The sequence below is a fragment of the Trachurus trachurus genome (assembly GCF_905171665.1).
Source record: "Trachurus trachurus genome assembly, chromosome: 11".
Taxonomy (NCBI): domain Eukaryota; kingdom Metazoa; phylum Chordata; class Actinopteri; order Carangiformes; family Carangidae; genus Trachurus; species Trachurus trachurus.
This window is the reverse complement of record NC_139904.1, coordinates 11,732,875-11,755,372: the sequence shown is the minus strand read 5'-3', so window position 1 is coordinate 11,755,372 and position 22,498 is coordinate 11,732,875. Positions and strand designations below refer to the sequence as shown.

Here is a 22,498-nt window from a genome sequence, read left to right as displayed (position 1 = left end):
TAAAGAAAAGTTGAAGCGTGAAACCACCACAGCAGTGTTTAGTTTCTGAACAGCCTCCAACGGCATCACAACAACACGCAGTGAGTGGGAAAGATAAGACACACAAGTGAACTGCTCTGGGCAAAGCTCTATGCTAAGGTGCCCTTTTGTTGTTGTTGTTGTAGTTTTTTGGCTTTTATTCTATGCTTGTGCCCTGAGTTCAGCTGCAAACGTCTGTGCATAGTGTTTGATGAATGCACAGGGATCTCAGTCTCAGCCCTGCACCTACTTCCCTTCCTCCACCTGTGTCAGCCTGATGTGCTTCCTTCCTGGCACACACTCGTACGCACTTTGCAATGACCTTGCCCAGCTTGTCGGCCTAGTTTTGGTGTGCAAGATTAATTGGCCATTGCAGAAGAAACCATGGTAACAGCGTGAATGTAACTGAGTGGAGAGGAAGTCTACCACTGTGTGGTACAGAGCTGGGAGGAGAGTTGGCTCCGCTGCTCCTTTATCCACGCTGCAGGGCCTTTTACATCACCACCCCCCCTGTGTGACTCTTTCCTTTTCTTTTCCACCTCCAAGCGCCAAGATGCCCGAATTATTGTTGGCCTTTTCTACGAGACGGAGGCCAGGAAGGTCTTCTGTGAGGTAATGTATATGTCATTTATGATGGATTTGGCATGGATTTAAAGTATCAAAGGCATGGCTGTTTTTCATAGATAAAGACACTTTCTTTTTTTTTTATCATCCAATTATTTGTTTGTTGGCCTGTTTTTGCCGTGATTTTTCCATCACAGACAACAAAGTTACAGTAAATCATTTCTCTGTAATTATATTACCAAACATGTGTTGTGCATGATACTGTTCCCAAACCAGTTCAGAAACTACAAAGACAAAAGAAAAATTGAAGTCATTTTTCATCTTTTTCAAACTTTTGAAAAGCAAAATTCTTGTTAACGTCCGTGTTTGACGGTTTGCCATGTATGTTCAGGCTGAAAAGCTCGCTGCTTTACTGTAGAAAACCACATTTAAGGTGTCATAGGACCGTGATATTGTACATTTGAGCAGGTCCTGGCTGCTGAAGCTCTGATCTCCGACAGAGCTTTATTCAGCAATAGTTCACCCAAAATTCAAATTTCACTCATTTTCTACTCACCCTCATGTCGACTAAGGGTTGGGAGAAGTTTCAGACTCATTCGTGCCTTTTTAGAGTTACAGGGGGGCTCCGCGCAGCACTGCATTGCCATATGACAGTCGCGAGTGGAAATCTTGCACGATTTGCACTGTGCTTCATCTGGGTTGTCTGAAGATTGTCTGAAGGAAACATCCTCTTCATCCCTTCGCAGGTCTACAAGGAGAAGCTGTACGGCAAAAAGTACGTGTGGTTCCTCATCGGTTGGTACGCGGACAACTGGTTTAAGATCAAGGACCCGTCCATTAACTGCACCGTGGAGCAGATGACGGAGGCTGTGGAGGGTCACGTGACCACCGAGATCGTCATGCTCAACCCGGAGACGGTGCGAGGAGCCTCCAACCTGGTAAGACAGATGTTACTTTAAAGGGTGCTCCTCCGCCTGCAGAGGCTGCTGGGAATTTATGATGAATGCAGTACTGAAGTTTTTATACTCGCTGAAGCAGCAAAACAGCTTTGTGCTCATTTCAAAAAAGCACTGCTGCATCAGGATTATCTGTATTGCGGCGTGGCTCCTCCGTGGTTACAGATCTACACTTAAAATCATATAGCATATATCATGTCAAGTAAGTGTCTCTGTGTTTCTAAGAACAGTTATAACATATTATCCCTGGATCCACTTTGTTTCAAACATTACATTGAAAGAAGTTTTACTGTGCTGCAGTATTCTGTCTTGTTCTAAGATATTGGAAGTGTATTATTTGATACTTCATTTATAGTTTTTTTAATCTTCTTTTTATTTATTATGAAGCAATGTTTACAAAGGACAACAATGAAAAAACTAAAACAGGCACGAGGCTAAGGAGACAACATAATAATAATATAACAACAACATACCAGCAATTTAGTAACAACATAACAACCATATAAAAAACATAGATTAGAAGGACTTTATTGTCCACCATAGTGGAAATTTGTCTTCGGCCTCTCCAAGACAACAAGCACAAAAAACAGATCAAGACACTCCACAACATACACATAAAAACATAAAACAAAGAGTACATAAGAATGTAACAATAAAATAATAATGTAACAAAATAAGACAAAAATGAGGTGACATTAAAAAGAAGAGCAAGTAAAAATTATTACTTATTATTATTATTATTATTATTATTATTATTATTATTATTATTATTATTATTATATTTTTCAATTAAAATTAAGTGATTTAAAGGAAGTTCTGACATTAACTTGTGCACATCTCACAATTATTGTTATATTTTATATATATATATATATTTTTATATATATACTGTATATTTGAAGGTCATTAATGACAAGCTAGTGTGTATAAACACTCATTTTAACTAGTTTTTGCTGCAGTAGCTGTTGTTTCGTACACGGTGGAGCAGCTCGGTGGTTTCCTGCACAGCTGCTTTCTGTGCTTCCAGGACACTGCTACACCGGTGCAGACACTAACATCGCGTGACACACAGAGGACAGACTTTTATTAGCATTCAGACCTGCTGTCTGAAGGTTGTGTGCCAGTGAACAGGGGAGCACTCTATTGATCAAAGTTTGTTGAAGTGACAGCGGCACAGGCATCATCTGAGGAAAAACAGGTCGTCGCTGCCTCTTCTTTTCATCCTCCTCTCCGTGTCGGCTCGGCCTGAATCAGGCTGGCCTGAACACAGTGAGATGACCACTGAAATGATCCATTTTATACATGTTAGTCTTCGTTCTGACATGAAGTGGAGCTCAGTCATTGGAGTGAGACGACCTCTCATTGTAGAGTTGGTGATTTGTGGTATGGAAAAAGAAAATTGCTTTGGGCAAAGAGAATATGCTAAATGAAGCTGCATTCACATTGCTCCTTTTCCAGCTACTAAATCAGAGACTTAAAGGTCCAGTGTGTAATAATTGGCAAGGTTTATTGGCAAAATCTGAATATACTACCCATGAATATATCTGTATAAGTGTATAATCGCTATAACAGAAAATTTGTTTGGTTTTCGTAGCCTTAGAATTATTATTTTATATATATACATATACAGTAGCAAGGGTCTTGCTTTGTTGCCATCTTGCGCCGCCATGTTTGTACGACAGCCCAAACGGAAAATCCAGCCAGCCAGAGAGCACGTTTCACATTCATAAATAAACCAACAAAGAAGAAATAAATAATCTGGGGCTGCGTTGTAGTCCGGATGAAGAGAACATGAGAAAAGATGTAGAAATGTAGAAACCTCCACACTCCATAATTGGATTTCATCAGCCGCAGAGGATGATGGAGGTTTACTATCACAGACCTGGAGCCTCGTGTACAAAAGTTACATCCTTTTGTACACGATGTTGCATACAGCACCTCTCATGCTTGAATGAATCAAGAATGAAATTATGTACGTGCGTTTCAATTGCAGTCGAGGTGAAGCAGCAACACAACTAACATTAGGAACTCCAACCACATGGCAAAGCTCAATAAGACACATGGTCAAAGCTGTCATTTCTGAGATTTAAGGTGTATGGATTGATTCCCAAATGTCAATCGTGCAGTGAGTAACATGGAAGTAAACATTCAGCCTTAAAAGTGTCCACTGGCTGTGTTTAGCCTCCAAACTGCTCACTGAATTAAATGGTTAATTAAAATAGTAAAGATGAAAAGACAGTTGAGAAAGTGAAACTTAGCTCTCCTACATTTTAATATCTTAGCACGACCGCTGCCTGAACTGTAGCCTCTCCTCTCATTGGATGTTTCCGATGTGGCTTCATCTCCACCGACACACGTCAGTGAACGAAATCATTTGAAACACAAATGACTTGGGTTCGTTCTCCTGCTGCTTAATGCTTCGCTAATTACAACCTGCTACATGATGTGATCTGTAATTACAGAGCTGGATGTTTGTGAATCATGTTGAGGATATGACGCAGGATCAGACAAAGTCAATCCGATGTCTGATCATGTGCTCAGAGTCGACTGATTGAAGTGAACATTGGTTATGTGACCTTTTAGAAAAGCCACAACTGTGTACTATGCGTGCACTACGCAAAATATGATCATTGTTGTCGTTATAATATACTAAATAATCCTTAAAATCAGACATTTTCTGAATTGTGCACCCCTAATAGAATTTTTTTTTTTTTTTTTTAACAAAATTTTTATTGTTTTTCAACAGAGACACAGAACATACAATAAGGGCATAATGTCTGTTACAGAAATAGATAAAATAAAATAAAATAAAATAAAATATTGCCATCCATCTATCCTTAACAGGCAAATCTTCCCGCACATATAGGAGCCCCTCCCCATATTGCTCTGCGTACACACATTTCACCCATTAATGTAGTCACAGCAGTGATACATCAAGCAGACTAAAAACAAAAAAATACGGTAGTGTGTAAATGCCACACTGCAAACGAGGACACTTATGGGTTTATTTCAGGTGGGCGTGACCATTGTAAGGAAGACTGGCCCCTCATCACTAACTGAGTCAATTGATAGCTTTCACTGACGTCACGTCCCAGGGCCCTGGCGGTCAAAAGCAACATTCCAAAGTGGCCCCGCAATGGACTTTCTATGGACAAACAACCGAGTAATGACTTAAATCATCTGCCAGCAGCCGAGAAAGAAAGATATAAAAACAACTTGGAAGTTTTGGGCACTTGTGGCCCATATTCAACACCAGCTGCTGTATACGAGCTGTTTAAGATGACCAGTTCCCTGCCGAAGCTCGAGTTGGGCGATGTTTACATTTACCTGGTGGAGAATCATCATCCTCCACCGCTTGCAACCAATATTTCCGGTGTTATGGTTCAACTGGTGTCTGATTAAAAGCCCCATTTTGTAGTTTTTTGATCTTAAAATAATGTTTCTGGACTCATTGAAGTGGTAGAAATGTACCTGTAACTTTCCTGTACGGGAACACCGTCCTGGTACCGCAGCTCCGCTGAGCTCCACAGTCTGAGCTCCAGCCCACTGAGCCCAGGCTCCCTGCTCCTCTCACCCACAAACCAGAGCCCTTAGCTGGGCTGCACGGTGACCAGCTCCCCCCCCCCCCCCCCCCCCCTTCCGCCCGGAGCTTTGCACCGGGGGGGAGGACGGCAACGATGACGGCGGTCCGATAGCAGCGGGACCGGCGGCGGCGGCGGCGATGGTAACCCGGCGGGACCGCCCGCCACCGGACACCGGCAACAGCACCGCCCGCGGCGGCAGCGACACGGTAACGGGGGTCGGGACCGACCGCGGCGCGGCGAGGACGATGACCGGTGTTGTTTAGCGTATTTTCAGAGTGTTTTCCATTAGTTCGTAACTTAAACATGACAGGCTTTGTCATAGTGTGCAGTGTTGTGCAGAGTGAGAGAAGTGTGGCGCTGATGTCTGTAGATTGGCGGAACAGGTTCACTCACAGAAGCATATTGGCTGCACTAACATGTGAACTGCGGCTTGATTTGTGAATTTGTGACAAATCTGCGGACGGAAGTGCAGCACAGCTGTTGTTCGGTTCGGTAACCAGTTAAATCAGACACCAGTTGGGCCATAACACCGGTATTTTTGAAGCAGCAGGGAGCAGTGTGTGTTTTTCTGCCTTGTCCTAATCCGCGGACAGCGGGGAAGTGGATTGTTTTGACCGCCAGGGGGGCGTTCCATACGGGCCGTGACGTCACATGAAAGCTATCAATTGACCTTTCGCAAAACCCCGCCCCCGAACGGTCATTGTCCAATCAGACATCATAGCAACCGTTACTATGTAAACTAGGTCCGTCAAGCTTCGGACCTCCGACAAGCAAAGTGTATTGTCGGACAGTAGTTACCCGAAGAGTTTGGCTGGGGGAGTCGTGTTTTTTCCCTTCCCAAAGCTGAAAACACAACAGGAGAGGTGCCTACAAGGTACCCCCCACCCCGCAGCCGGACCCTTCTCCCCCTCCCAGCTAAATGTCATGAAAATAAACAAGCATACATAGCCTAACGTTACATCTGCTCCAAGGTAAGCTAGCAGGACTAGGACTGTATCCCAAATCAATCACTACCACAGTGTTTCCTCTAGGATTTTTTTTTTTTTTTTTGGGGGGGGGGGGGGGGGCGATCGGACCTTACAACTTTCACTTTCACCAAGCACTGCTGCAGCATGCACGCTTCTCTCTCTCTCTCGCTCTGTGTGTGTAAATGTCAATAACAAACAGCGCTATGAGGAGATGAATGAACGGAAGACATGCAGCGGTGTATTTGCGACCATTTTAAAAAATAGAAGGAGCTGTACGTATGAGGAAATACTGTAGCCTACTATAGTGTACTTCCACAGATTGAATCCTCTCGGTGGGGAGAAAAAAAGAAAAGAAGAAGCTCTGGTCTCGGTCCGCGACACAAACACCACGTCCTGTTACCCGTATTCTCTTGCGCCACATGATGCAATTTATGAATTGATAAAAGCCGTATTTTGATCATCATTATGTTTACATTGTGACCACGCAATTTTGTAGTGGTGTCAGAATGTTTAGTGATTATTAATATTCATAAATATAGCGCTCATATGCCTCTGAGACTCTGATGCTTCAAGACGCTCAATATAAAAACACTGTTTACACTCGGGCAGCATTGAGAAGCTTGTCGGGCTAGCAACGGTAACTAAGGGGGGCGGGGCTTTTGCGAAAGGTCAATTCGTCAGGTAGATAGTTAAGCAGAAGAGCCCACATTTCATTAAAGGGTTTCATTACCCTTCACAACTGCACTAAATCTTTCATGGGGGAGGAACCGGAATATTTCCCTACCACAGGGTGACAGTAGGTGGTTTATCAGTGATCCAGTTAATTAAAATGCATTTTCTGGCCAATAATAGCAATTTGTCGCATAATTTGAACTTCAAATGAGTTAGAGTCACCTCCCTTGAGGGGAGGCCAAGGATGAAAAGGCCAGGGTCCTTCCTCACCTTTACTTGAAAGATACCACTCAGTTCCGGCAAGATTGTACCCCAAAATCTTTTTTATCAATTTACATTGCCAGAAATAATGGTAATATGTTCCAACCTCTCTATGACACTTATTACACAAAGGTGAAATCTGACGGTCCATCTTATATAGTATGCATGGAGTTAGGTGTAGACGGTGTAGTATTTTATACTGTGTCTCTCTCAGTCTGTTACATGTAAAGGTGGATTTAAATACTTGAATGGCCTCCTGCCAGTCATCTATCTATCAATATACTCTGTGTCAAGATCTAGAGACATCATTTTTAGGAGACGGGCTTGGTCAGGAGCCGCTCTGATTTTGTAAGACACATAGTTGAACATGAGAGAACACAAAAGCTGCTCAAAGCCGATGTTATGAGAGGCCCCAGGTAACAGGTGATAAAGCTCCTACAGCTGTCAGTGACGGGGTGAGGGAACCAGCGGGAGCAGAAACCTACAGCTCTGTGTTTGACAGGGAATCAGTGAAGGTTACGCACCCCCCTCCCCCTCAGGAACAGGAACAGTCAGAAATAAAAGCCGTCACCGCTGACTAAAGCGTGGAGTGAAGAGGTAAAGGATGCAGAGGTTCAGCTCAACTGTAGAGGAAGTGAAGCAGGGCACGTCGTTGGCACAAAGAAAAGTTGACTCGTGCTGTGATTGATGGTAACCTGATGTCATATGATCAGTGCAAGTTCACCGCTGCTCATGTAATGTTGCAGCTGGATGCACAGCTGGGAGCTGCGGGCTGATGTCCTGGACGTTCTCCAGATGTTTTCTGTCAGGGCCAACATAGATGTGTGATCAAACGGCTCCTGTTTTCCTCCGAGCCTCACCTCGCCTCACTGCAGAGCTCCTGGTGCTGGTCCTGAAACCTGCTCCATACCCCTGATGTCCCCGACACGCCAGGTGGCAGGTAGAAAAAAAAAAGAAGAAGCATGGGATGGAATAAACAGCAGTAACAGTAACTGGTGCTTTTATAGTTCTCTGGCAGTAAAGTCTTATTTATTTTCTTGTCTTAAAGCCCCTGTACGGAGCTTTTAACTGGATACGCAAAAGTCTCTGGTTTCTGCTGATGTGTCTCTGTTACCTACAACAGCAAATGAGCCCATCAGTGTGACGATACGCTATTTCTAAGTAGTAATAAGAAGTAGTAATTCTATACCTCTGGAAGCCATGGTCGGGTCGGACAACTGACGAAACGATACGAATAGACACATTACGCTGCAAAAAAAAAAAAGCATGAGTCTCGTCTTCTTTCCGATGTTTCTAAAACAAATCTACACGCGCCGGCCAGACGGCTTCATGACGGTGGGAAAATGCAGTCTTCGTTCCGCCGCTTTCGTCCACAGGGGCCGCCAAAATCAACACTAAATGAAAAGTCTGTACAGGGGCTTTAACAGAGTGTGTTCAACGGTGAAAGAATATTAAAGCAGAAGTAAGTGGTCCGGTCGTTTTCGCTAATGCTGCGTTCCAGGCAGGCTTTTGAAATCGTAAATTACAGCTTCAAGTCACAACTTACGACTTTGTAGCGTTCCAGGCAACCCACTCGTGTTTTTCCGACCTGTTTTACCGGTGAAAGTCACTATAACGGCCACTCGTAACTTCCGACCCGTGAAGTCGTACCAGATCGAACTGGTACGACTTCACGGTCGGAAAAATACGAGTTTCCTTGAACGCACCATAACAGTCCTCGTCCCTACGTCGCCACATTCACGGCGTCCCTTGGCTGCACACACAGCCCTGCATGCCGTTCTCTCTCCTCATTGGATAAAAACTGTAGGATACGATAAATGTTTTCTCCTCGACTCAGAGCAGAGCAGAGTGACTGACAGACCCGTGTTTCAGACCAAACACTCTATGTAAGTGATTGCTATCGGAAGATATAACTATTTAAGACTTATATTAACACAAATATATCACTTACTTCTGCTTTAAATAAGTATTTAAAGTTGACACAAAACAAAACAGGACAACGTGTGTGTTCGTAACCCCAAAATGTGTTACCTGAGAGATCTCAATCTTTTCAACAACAGATAGGACAGTTTCTTATTTAATATGGCTCCTTCCTGTGCCTCCTCGACATTGGGAATTGAATTAAAGAGGAGCTATGCAAGATTTGCACCTTAACTTATTCACTGCCAGAGTTCTTCCCCTCAGCGTACTGTACAGCCAGTGCCAGCACATTTTTCAAACAGCCACAGAATATGTTGTGCTATGACTGAAAAAGTGAGTTCGTAGCATGTTCCACTTTTTAGTTATCCTCATTTGAATACAGCATTTTTCTCCAAATCTAGCGTTCTGGGAAGATAATTCTGAGAAAATTTGGTTTAAAGTGAAGGAGACAGTTTCAAGCAGAACTGTCTTTTGAACCTTTTATTTATTTTTATTTTTTGACGGCATGACCGATGATTCTCTCTGTCTCTGTGTCTGTCTGACTGTCTCTCTCTCAAATGACCAAAATAGGCTAATCTTTTTTTTTTTTTTTATTGGTGGGATGATGGTGGCCGGTGTATGGAGCGTAAGCGTAAGAGGAGCGTAAACTCGTTGAAACTTGTTTTTTTTAATTAAACAGCTTCAGAGTATTTGTATTGGTTAAAACACTTGTTATGGAGAGAGTTGAGGCTCTCTGCCTTCCACCTAGCGTCTCTTGGCCGAAAACAAACCTTGAGTTGCAAGATCACGAGAAACATAGACTGTTTTACGGCACCACGACACAAACACTCCTGGTAAGCTGTCATCTCTTGTTGACATTACCCACCTCGGTAGACATCCCTCCACGGATTACCTTCTTGTCATCTTCAAATGCACATGGCCAAATGAGGAGGGAGGAGGTTTTAGCGGTGAGTTTTTATGACAGTGAAAATATGCACTTGGGCGCTACGAGAGGAAAAAGGTGATCAGTCAGACTCGCATTAATAGTTCCCCTTTTCCACAAACCTGTTAAACCTGCTGGACTATTCAACACTGATCATGTCAACCTTACACTAGGCGTCATATCCGACGACCAACTATCCTCCTTGGACCGTTTTGTATCTGGCTCCTGGTCGCTCTGCTTCCATCTATACAACAGACATCAGGAAACCAGGTCACAGTGACGCCTGCATGCAGCACAGCAGCCTGTCTGCTCTTTGATCACCACAAAACGACTCATGTCACTCCTCTGCTCAAGATAGGAAAGTAACAGTGTTCAAAATGCAGCGGTTAACCTGCTGCTGCGAGTATGAGAATAATTAAATATAATAATTAAAACTGGGTGTGGTCAGGAGGTGCATTGTGAGAGTGACTGACAAACAGCGACTGTGAGTACTTTGCTGTTATTTTAAAGGCACATTCTCCGGAGAGTGAGGTGCCGAACACAGCCAGGTGCTCAACGTGCCTGTCGTGCATAAGCAGACTGAGCTGCTTCCCATGTTTGGATAAGTCAAGTGGAACATTACAGAAGGTCAGAGCGTCACTGGAGCGTGTTGCGTGTTGTACAACGCTGCCACGAGTTATACACAAAGACTCTGCAGAGAAGCATGAATTCATTCTTACAGTACCACCTGCCAGTGTTTCATTCATGACCTACATTTGTCACCACAGTTGACCGAAGATTTAGTCACATGTTCGTAACGTTGTATGTCTTTGAGAACATGCAGAAAAGGCTCAGTCTTTTCTATCTTCTGGATGGGAGGCAACAGTGCTATCCACTCTACCACTGTGCCGGTCTTATTTCTGATTTAACAGTGTGTGACACATCACAGCGGCAATCTGCTGAGGTGCAGCTCAGCTGGCCTTTAAAGGAAATGGGAGACGGTACTGTCGTTGGTTTTTATTGGATGTTACATTCAAAACGCTCCCGTGGATAATTAAGAGATAAAATCCAAACCTTTTGAGCTGTATGTCTGGAGCAAAATAGCAAAAGTAACATGGACACACCCTAACCCTCCTCCTGGGTCAAGGAAGGAAGGAAGGAAGTTAGGAAGGATGAAGGGATAGATGAAAGGAAGGAAGGAAGGAAGGAAGGATAAAGGGATAGAAGTAAGTAAGGAAGGAAGGCATGAAGGATGAAGGGAAAGAAAGAAGGAAGGAAGGAAGGCAGGAAGTACGAAGGGAAAGAAGGAAGGAAGGACAAAGGGAATGGAAGGAAGGGAAAAGGGAAGGGAGGGAGGCAAAAAGGATTGTGGAAAGAAGGAAGGGAAAAGGGAAGGAAAGGAAAGAAAGATAGAGGGAGAGAACAGATTAGTTCCAGGAAGGAAGAAGAAGGAAGGAAGAAGGGAAAGAAGGAAGGGAAAAGGAAGGAAGGAAAGAAAGAAAGATGGAGGGAGAGAACAGACCAGGTCAACTGAATCAAAAGGAGGAAGGAAAAAGAAGGAAGGACGAAGGAAAGGAAGGAAGGAATGAAGGAAGTGATAAAGGATTGTGGAAAGAAGGAAGGGAAAAGGGAAAGAAAGAAGGATGGATGGAGGAAGGGAACAGATTGGGTCAATTTGACCCAGAAGGACAACAGGAGGGTTAAATGTATCTGCATCAACAAGCATCAGACCCTGAGTGAGGATTTGAGCCCCCAGTCTCCAAGACGGCCACGGCTCAGCCACTGCAGTGAGTGTTGTGAACTGTTGCGTCCTTCAAAGTAAAGGCAGCGCGGTGCGGTTCAGCAGCGAGGCGTGTTCCTTCATCAGCCCTCTGTAATAAATGATGACAGATGAGCGTTTTTAATAGCTCTTAATAATTAAATTGAAGAGGTTTTTCAATGGCTGAGTCCCATGAGACAGGCTGAAATGAAGGTGATAATTGTCCTCACTTCAGACTCAGGTGTCAGAGGAGCCGACGGGCCACGAGCGGGACATCTACGGGATTTACAGTCGTCTGGCTTCAGGAAAAGTTTGCTGAGAGCAGTTCCTGAGGGAGTGAGTCTTATTTCCTGGAGGTCCTGTATACAATATAGAAAAGAGCATGATATAATGATAAAATATATAATGAAGATAATGAGAATAATGCATGTAATTGCATACACACTCCAGTGCTAAGCATCCTCTCATGCATTGAACTCGAAATCATGAGCGAACTGTGGAGAGATATGCTTCAAGGTGAACCAATAGAAAACCTACTGAAGTACTTTTATGTCCAAACAACATTCAGAACAGAGCCGATCCTCCTCTGTCTCAAAGGACCCCCCCATTTCCCCAGGAACCAGAAACCTTTTGAGGAACTACCGGTCTGTGTCTGTGTCTCTGCTCTGCAAGAACCAGAGTCTACTTTTAGTTCTGTGATAAGTGATCTTCCCCTAAAATGTCCCCGGTCAGGAGGTAGTAGTTTCAGGCTCAGGGACATTTCGGGGGTGTGGTTTGCAGTGCTGAACATTAATATTACATAGCTGCAAACTGACTGTTTTTTTTCTTTCTTTTTTCTTTTTTTCTTTTATTTATTTGTTTAAGGAAGACAGTGCACATTAATGAACATTAATAAATGTAAAAGTGGCAAGGTGTTAAAAGCCATTAAAATGAACAACAAGGACATAGGGAACATAATTCATAAAAGCAGGAAAACACAAGTAATACAAAAATCAGCACACAAATTGGAACGTATCCAAACAGAAACCAACAGACAAAAAAACTACAAAAGGAGACAATTAACATGACACTCCTATAAAAAACAAAAAACAAAACGGCAAACAAAACAGGAAGTATAGTGCAATTAAATAAATTTAGGTGAGATGGACTGTTTACGATGGATAAAATCAGATACAGACTATTTTTCTCCTGTCCAATTTTGATTTAATGTGAAACCATTTGCAATGCAACAAAGCAACACAACAAAGTCAGCTCCATTTACCGCCATTGCTTTCCTATATGTCAACAGCCTGCATAATATAAAGTAAGGCTGTGCAACAATGAGATGCAGGAACCTTTTAGTTGTCTGTCTTCTACTTAGAATGATAATAGACCAATAGCAGAGCTGCTATCGTGAATAGCTCACCAACTTGGCGTTGCTATTTCTGAGAAAAGCCGGAGAGATGAGATCAGAAGCTAGATGGAGATGGTTTTTGGTTGGTATGGTTAAAACCATTTCACCTGTGCATTTGTTGAGATATAGATGAAACCTGTTTTGTCTATAGGATCGATCATGGCAGAATGTAAAATGTTAGTATGTCCCAGCAGCAGTATGTGCTATACGGTACGTGGTGGTGGGGTGAGGGGCTCCTAGTGAAACAACCCTCATAAAAATACAATCGAAAATCAATAAACAGTGAAAGTGTGATGTGAAGGTTGTCACCCAGAGACAAACTGCTGCTCTGGGGGGAGTGGTGCTGCTCCACGCTCTCTCATTTTTCAAACCCGTGATAACAGCTTAATGGATTCAACTAATAACTAAAAAAACGTCCGTCCTGTGCCCCCCCTCCTCCTCCTTCCCCCCCTTCAAAAAAACCCTGTCATCATGCTTCATTACACAGCGTGACTGCACACCCTTTCATGACTCTGTGAAGGTCAGCCTAATTGTTTAACACCTCTAATTTGTGATAATTAAGGCAATTGTGTGGCAGAACCTATGAACCCTTAATGAAGGTTCAGTGCAAATAGGCAAATGCATCATGGGAGCTCCAGACAGCTTTTAGATAAAAGGGGGAAATGAAGAGATAAATAATCTGTTTTATGGTGGAGCACAGAGTTTAATGACTGTCCAGTAGGAGGGCGGCTCTGATGACGATGCTCCGTGTTGTTGAAAGAAGATTCAAATCTGTGTCAAAATGTTGTTGACACAGATTGCTACATCCACAGCCTTAACAAAGCAGGTGTTTTTTTTTTTTTAAAAACCTGTCTTCATATTAAAAGCTTGTCTGATGGTCAGACAGTGTCTTAAAGGGATAGTTCAACATTTTGGCAAATTGGCCCATTGCCATAATCCCTGTAGTTTTAGGAGTAGGTTCGTTACCTTTAATTGTCAGTGCAAGCTATTTTTAGAACAGAGCTGCTCAGAGCTACGCTACGGAGGCTTTCTTTGTTGTTTTTAGCCTCTGTGAGGATCTTTGTGTTGCTTTTAGCATGAAAGGTGCCATTATAAATAAATAAAATTTGAATTTGAATTTAATGGGATCTCTTGGTTTCCCTCATCAAACTCATCAAATACACAATCCAACAACTCCAAAACGCTCTGGTGGACAAGTTGTGACCTGCACATTCACCACGCTATGAGATAATAATGGAACGTTACGAGACTGAGTTGATTTAGAGGGAAATGCAGAGACTGGTTGCTGAAAAACTGCTCCTGACGGGAACGCGCATCAGTGGTTTTGCATGAATTTACCTCTAAAACAACTCTGTCTCGTAACGTTCTGTTATTATCTCATAGCGTGGTGAATGTGCAGGTCACAACTTGTCCACCAGAGCGTTCTGGAGTTGTTGGATTGTGTATTTGATGAGTTTGATGAGGGAAACCAAAATATCCCATTAGCCTCCGTAGCGTAGCTCTGAGCAGCTCGCGGCTCTGCTCCGCCGTTCTAAAAATAGCTTTCAGCGACAATTAAAGGTAACGAACCTACTGCTATGACTATAGGGATTATGGCAATGGGCCAATTTGTCAAAATGTTGAACTATCCCTTTAACAAAGCATGTGTTTTTAACCTGTCTTCAAATTGAGAGCTTGTCTGATGTCCCCCACCAACCACACACACACACACACCTTCCTGAGCTGTGTCCAAGAACAATATCATGGTCTCTTCTGCTGTTTGTAGTGATTGGTCTGCTGTGTGGAAGTGGGATTTGAACTCTTCTTTCGAGCTGCAGCAGCGGCTTTCTGCACAAACACCATGAGCAGCTTTGTGTGTGCATTGTATTTCTGAATTACATAACTACTAGCAGATTTTTTTTTTACAACCTGTTTTCTCATCTTGGACCTGCAGTATTGTTTTTTTTAGTGATACTGCTGCATGAGTGAATATTATATTATCAGAATTGATTGAACCACTGGCTCAAGCCACAAAAATAACAAAAAAGGTAAAGTAAATAATTAAACAAACCTGCCTCAGTAGCATTTGAGATATTCTTTAGGGTTCCTATTCAGTCACAGGAAGCACTGTAGAACAACTATTCTGTAAATGTCTTGATGCTTCTCCTCCCTCAGACCTCTCAGGAGTTTCTGGCCCAGCTGATGTCAAAGCTCGGGGGTAAAAACCCAGAGGAGACGGGCGGCTTCCAGGAGGCCCCGCTGGCCTACGACGCCGTGTGGGCTCTGGCCCTGGCCCTCAACAAGACCGTGGGACCCCTCAAGGCCAAGGGTCACCGGCTGGAGGACTTCAACTACAACAACCGGGATATCACCACGGAGATCTACCGGGCGATGAACACCAGCTCCTTCGAAGGCGTCTCGGTGAGTGGAGAAGCCACAGGATTCAGAAAAAGGGAGGCCCCCATGTGAGGGAGCGGTTAAAACATTAAGACTGTGTGTTTCTTTTTCAGGGTCACGTTGTATTCGACGCTCAGGGCTCTCGAATGGCCTGGACTCTCATCGAGCAGCTTCAAGGTAGGCCACCGCAGCACACGTGACTCATTGTGAATGATAATCAACTGATCCGCTATAATGTGTATTGATCTGGTCCAATGTGCTGTCGAAGTGTGAAGCATTCACCATGAACGGTTATCAAACCTAAGCTTGGACTCTGTGTGAATGTGTGTGTGTGTTTGGGGAGAAGTAACACACTGTTTTATATTTTATGCGGCCACACTCTATTTTTTGCATGTGACATAAAAAGTGTAGAAAAACTGAGCCTCTGTATAAAAACTTAACAGCTCCATCAATATTTCATTGATAGTCGGGTGAATTTTTTTTTTTTGCAAAGCCACTGTCATGTCGCAGCCAACTTAGTTTCTATGACACAGAGCACAATCTGCTGTTTCAGTGGAGTCACCTGATCCTCGTCGTCGCAGAAAGTGACCGAGCCTGGAGTGAGAAATCCAGGAGAGTCACTTCTCCTCTAAAAAAAAACACCACACACCATGAATATAAGAAATCCAAGATTCACAAATGGTGGTGGTTTAAACTCTTTAAGCCTCCAACTCCACCTCTGTTGCTTGATGATCAACCATGGACGTGTGCCAGCCTTGATACAAACAGCTGATAGATATAAAAGGCATTAGGTGGTTGTTAAAATGGTTATAGAGTTCAGGGTAGTGGTTCAAATCATATAAAATTAGTGTTTCATGGCCGCGGGTTTGAGTCTGACCTATTACAATTTGCTGCATTGGTCTGATGGATGGTGGATGGACGTTTTAGTTTTTTTTTTTACATCAAGGTTAATGACTCACAAAATACATTATGAATAAGGACTGGAGGTTGAAGTGATGTAACAACACCTTCAAAATGTTGATTTGATTTGATTTTTATTAAGATCCCCATTAGCTGCTATGCCTGGTAGCAGCTACTTCTCGTGGGGTCCATTAAAAAGCCACATAAAATAATCAAACACATGAAATGAAACTTAACTTCCAAATAATATGAAAAGCTGCATGGTACCCATAATAACAATAATTATAAAAGTAATAATTTTTAGGTAATTATTGCCATAGTTGCCATAGTGGTGGAAATAAAAGAACATTGAGAGATCTTTATTCACTGCTACTAACCAAGATCCGCAAAGAATAAGTCTCTTAAAATGACCCTGAACGATATCAGCAAAAATGTCCGATGTGCGTTGATACTGTTCAATATCGCGATGACGATATGACTTGCGATAAATAAGCAAATATTCAGGTGTGCACATCATACACACCATACAGTTCCTGTGTCTTTCTGAAAATGACTCAATAGTACATACGCCAGGCCTGTAGTGGCACTGTATGGTAACACCGCCACACAAATACACCAAAAACAAAAAGAAGAAGTAGGATGGAAAGCTTGCGTGCTGTAAACAAACTCTAAACATTATAAGTCGACCAAACAACTAGAAGTCGTGCCAGAGCAAAAATGCCGACCGATGCCCAACGGAAGTCCGCCATTGTTCTTGTTACGTAACGTTTTGTCTAGTGGTGTAGCTCAGGTTACAGCTTAGGTGTTGTTATGTTGAGAAAAGAGAGGACCGTTACCGTTACGCGAACATGGCTGTGTTTACTTTTGTTTTTCTCGAGCACACAACAACCCGGTGCTACGGCAGCCTCTTAGTGCCAAAAGTCGAATTAAAAACTACAGGGTCCATACTATAACCAAATGAACTAACTAACCCAACTACTAACTGAGAAGCATATCTAACTTAAACACAAATACAACGGTACGGTATGAGGTGTGCCTGTAAATAAAACATACTCATTGCTTTTGATGAAAATGAGAGTAATCGGTCAACCCTCCTGAGAACTTTTGATATTTGCTGTTGAGAACAATTTAATATCAAATGAAATTATTTAATTGTCGGTGCAAGCTATTTTTAGAACGGCAGAGCAGAGCCGCAAGCTGCTCTGAGCTACGCTACGGAGGCTAATGGGATTTCTTGGTTTCCCTCATCAAACTCATCAAATACACAATCCAACAACACTCAAAACACAAGACCTGCACATTCACCACGCTATGAGATAATAACGGAATAATCTCCATCCATCCTAACACACCTGACTCACATCACCATTCACATATGTAAGATCATATCAGAAGACTGTTATCTCCACAGCGCAGACAAAAGCAGCTTCTACAGAACTGAACTAACTAACCCTACTACTAACTGAGAAGCATATCTACACAAATACAACCGGTATGAGATGTGCCTGTAAATATAACGTACTAACCGCTTTTCAGGCAACCCTTGCGATGTGTTCATGGTGCATTTTGGCATTGCATTGATGATGAAAATGAGAGTAATCGGTCAGCCCTCCTGAGAACCTATGATATTTGCTGTTGAAAACGATTTCACATCAAATGAGGAGTTTGTGTTTGTACTTCAGCACCACAGCGTTGTGGTTTCATCAAATCACAGCACAGTGAGGCTGCGGTCTGCAGAGGGAGGACGGCACGGCAGGTTTGTCCATATTGGTCTTTTTTGTTAACAAAGGGGTCGCCCCCTCTTACAGACCTTTATAACCCGACACCGCCAGACTCAGAATGAGCTGAGAGAAGAGACTTTAGTGTCACCAGAAACAGAGGATAACAGCGGCGTCTGTGTCGTTCAGTCCACACAGCCACAGGAAAACAGCCGCCCCTGCTCCAACAGTAATCACATTATTTCACCGAATGAGCTCACACTTTGGACGATTGCATCACCAGGTCTTATCCGTGGAGCTGTGCCTGCCTGGATGTCTTTTGATCAGTGAGCCTGTGTTCTCCCATTCACTCTGTCTGTGCTCTGTGTTCCTCTGACAGCGCAGAGATCTGTCACTGTTGCGAAGCTCCCTGTGTTCTTGGGACTGATTAAAAATTTAGCTTGTTTTGCCAATTGTCTTTGTTGGTGTCGGCCTCTGTCGACCCACAAGGGGAGGGTCAGTGGAGCTGCGGTTTGTTTGATGGTAATTGGAGCTGTGTTGGCCCCTGGGCAGCTCTTTGGTCGAGTCTGGGCTAAGTAGAAAGATAGACATGGAAATAAAATGCTCATTCAAGCCTCTTGTCAGCCTCTCGACATAAACATTGATTGGCGCTGGTAAAGTCTGCAGCGCCGCAGTTGTAGCAGCAGATACTTGTTACTCGTGCTTTGAAAGGGCAGGAAGTTGAGGAACTCTGTGTTTCTCTCTCTGCCGCCACTGTTCGTGTCTGTGGAGAGACAGCTGGAGTCGGCATGTGGGTACAACACAGGAAGTATAGTGACGGGTCAGATCCAGCTGATCCTTTTTAAACAAACAAAGCACACAACACTTTAAAAAATGTGCGTTCATTTATCAGCTAGGATGTCCAATAATCATTTTATTAACATGCCTGCAGGTATGTAGCCTTGTGAATGATGAGATTACCCAGGATGCAGTGATGAGCATCAGATGATCTTTGCAGTTATCACTGGATTTGATGCATGATGATTCTTAAAATATCATCAATCTTGTCAATCTTAATGTTGAGATATTTGTACAGGATGCCTATTTCAATATTGATGCCACTTTTGGTGGTGATGAGATTATGCAAATCAATATTTTTTGGTCCCTGGAGAAAAGCACTAATCAAGTTTTGTCCACATTTGAAAATAAACAGCACCATCAGCGTAAAGATGTATAATTATATTATATTATATTATATTATATTATATTATATATTTATATTATATTATATTATATTATATTATATTATATTATATTATATTATATTATATTATATTATATATTTATATTATATTATATTATATTATATTATATTATATTATTGGCTGCAGAGGAAAGAAATATCATTTCAAAAGGCATTAAAAAGAACAGGTCCAAGGACTGAGCCTTGAGGGATACCTTTTGCAATTCAGGCTAATTCAGATTCAACAGCTCGTGTTGCCACACGCTGCCGTCTGTCCATGAGGTGACTCTGGAGCCAATTATATGCAACCTCATCAAACCAATATTACTATAATTGAAATTAATGATCAACGGGATCATTGGTGTCAGTTTCTACTTATTCTGCGTCACTAACACACGCACAGTGTTGCCATCCAGATCGGCTGGTGCACACGTGCCATGAATAATTTGGCCTGGCTGTGTCGTCTGTCGTCTGTATGCAAAGCAAGAACATTTATACACATAAGACTGGATGAGACGGTGGAGGTAGAAACTGACTAGAGCAGGGCTGTGAAGAGAAGACTAGCAACAAGCGTTATATAGACATATATTTCCTGACATGAGTAGCAGTATCCTGGGTTGAGATGGGGTAGATTTCCACAGAAATTACAACTCCAGGTGGCGGCACAGCTGTGTGTAGGGCCGGTGTCAAATCAATCTGGAGAGTAAACCTGAGGGCTCAGATAGAGAGAGAGGAGCGCCGTTGTGATTCGCAGTGGAAGAACTGTTGAAAAAAACATGATGACTTTAGAAGTTGGACTCCTACAGTAGGTTTGGTTCACCAGCGCAGCCCACAGCCCACCGCTGAAGACGCACTGTTTTCCTGGAAGTTGTGATTCCACTTCCTGTATTATTGAAGAGACTGCGGCTTAGGATGTGTGTGCAGGCTGCAGCCATTTCAATGGACATCTGGCATTGTCTATGAGCTCTGGAGTATTTGCAACCCTGCAACCCTTACATAAAACATACATATATTATATGCAGGTTTGCTCTTAAACAATGCACAGGGCAGCAGCATTTCCTTTGAATTGAGTTCCCCTGAAGGGTCCTGAAGTCTGAAACAGTCAAGATCAAACCTGGACTCATCAAACTGCATTGAGACCGACTGTACAGAACAGTTGTTGTTTTTGTTGTGTGAGTAATGAGACTTATCCATCAGTGACGTCGTGTCTTCCACCAACAACAGCCTGGTCTACGCAGCAACCATGATGGAGCTCTGATCCACAGATGCAGATTTCTTGAGCTGTCATGAAGAGGCAGATCCAATTTCTAGTCAACAATATCATCACTGTAGATTATTATAAACTATACTATGAATTATCTCCATTGAAGAACTGTATAGAAGGGTCACTAAGGACACTATAAACTTATGTCCGAGTAGAGTTTCTTCTCCTTTCATTATTATTTTAATGGCTCAACTTTCTCCTTTGCATTTGTTATCTCACTTCAGCACTTCAGCTCTGTTTGCTGTCTTGTTGTGGTCACCAAAGGAGGATTTATCAACCGTTATGAATAGAGTCAATTAGCGTCTGCTTCCCGCCGCACAGCGATTGTCTGTCATTAAGTCCTTATGAATCCTCCCTCACATCTTTCTTTGATCTCATGATGTTTTCCTTCGCGGGCGAGGAGAAGTAAAGAGATAAACTCTCAAGAGATCACATGAGCGATCATACGACTGATCGCAGAAGAAACGGCACAGATCTAGGCTGCAGTCCAAAAGTCAAAACAAACTCCTTTTCTAACGACTTCTCCTCGACCTTGATTGGAAAACATCAGGACGAGACGGACAGATGTGAAGGAACTTTTCAGAAGGAGACAAAACAAACAGAATTAAGGATCCATTAAAATGATAACGCATTGTAAATAAGTAACTGAACAAGATGCCAGGCTCGTTAATATTCAGATATAAGTCTGCAGAGTTTCCTGACATTGACGTCTTTGATTTGTTGAGCAGCAGAGTTGGACCGCCTCTGATCTCGGCGGCGTCCAGATGCTCCAAGCTCATCTCGCTCCGTTTGAACCGCAGCCACAGACTGATCGCACATCTGCCATTTTGTAAATCCACTAAAATTATCTTTCCTCTGCAGGAACATGCACACGCTCATTTCATAATATGTGGAATCATGAAAATCTCCAGAAACAACAGTGTGATATATTTATAAAGTCTCTAAATATAGAAACAGGGATGAAATAACAGGAAACTGTCTGAACCACCAGGAGCGAGACTGTGAATCAGGTTAATGTCAAATTCAGTCTTTTATTTTTTATTTTTTGTAGCTCACAAGTGACAAAGGGAAGCAAATTATTCTTCTTATTGTTGTTCTAGTTGTTAGTCTTTATTATAGTAAATAAACTCCTTTGTGTGTTCTAGGTTTGAATCCACACTGGTTTCAAGGAAGGTTGTTTGTTTTTGGGTTTTTTTTGTTTTTTGGAAGAGGCCTGTGAGCATCTGTCTGCATCTGTCAGTCTCTCTGTCTGTCCTTGGTTTCATTAATGAAAAAGCTCAGAAAGCATGCTGGCTCTAGGAGTGGAAGGGCAAGAACCCAGGGCATCTGTCTGTCACGATTTCCCAGACAGAAATAAAACAAGGTGACATTTCTATTTGAAGTTTCAACTGGAATCTGTGTGTCTGTGCCAGAGAGGCTGGTGCACGGCTGAAGTTATCAGTAGCGTGTTGTATGATGGACTTGGAGAAGTATAGAGGGATAATTTTCTAGTGGGATATATAAACCGTACACTGAGGTGATTTATTTCTGCAGATCTTCTCCCAAGAGGTAGAGATTATCGAAAAGAATCAAACGGAGATAATTAATCAGAGCAGGAAGCATCAATAACATAGAACACTCTCTACGCAGACGGTTGTTTTAGCCCCATGCTTTAAAGGGATAGTTCAGCATTTTGGCAAATTGGTCCATGGAGTTGTTTTCGTGGTCAATTCATGTAAAACCACTGATGCGCGTTCCCGTCGAGGGCAGTTTTTCGGCAAACAGTCTCTGCATTTACCTTGAAAACAACTCTGTCTCGTAACATTCTGTTATTATCTCATAGTGTGGCGAATGTGCAGGTCACAACTTGTCCACCAGAGCATTTTGGAGTTGTTGGATTGTGTATTTGATGAGTTTGATGAGGGAAACCAAGAAATCCCATTTGCCTCGGTAGCGTAGCTCTGAGCAGCTCGCGGCTCTGCTCCGCCGTTCTAAAAATAGCTTGCACCAACAATTAAAGGTAACAAACCTACTGCTAAAACT

General features: G+C 42.7%; 1 protein-coding gene across 1 annotated transcript in view; it reads left to right on the top strand.

The window, feature by feature from the left end:
• Nucleotides 1-22,498, top strand: part of gabbr1b (gamma-aminobutyric acid (GABA) B receptor, 1b) — a gene marked incomplete at its 3' end in the record, with an annotated part of 74,930 nt that overhangs the window by 14,922 nt on the left and 37,510 nt on the right. Inside the window, exons 5-8 of the mRNA XM_083982672.1 lie at nucleotides 565-630; nucleotides 1,329-1,520; nucleotides 15,151-15,396; nucleotides 15,486-15,549. Coding sequence (XP_083838798.1) covers nucleotides 565-630; nucleotides 1,329-1,520; nucleotides 15,151-15,396; nucleotides 15,486-15,549 — 568 coding nt within the window. The remainder of the gene's footprint in view (nucleotides 1-564; nucleotides 631-1,328; nucleotides 1,521-15,150; nucleotides 15,397-15,485; nucleotides 15,550-22,498) is intronic.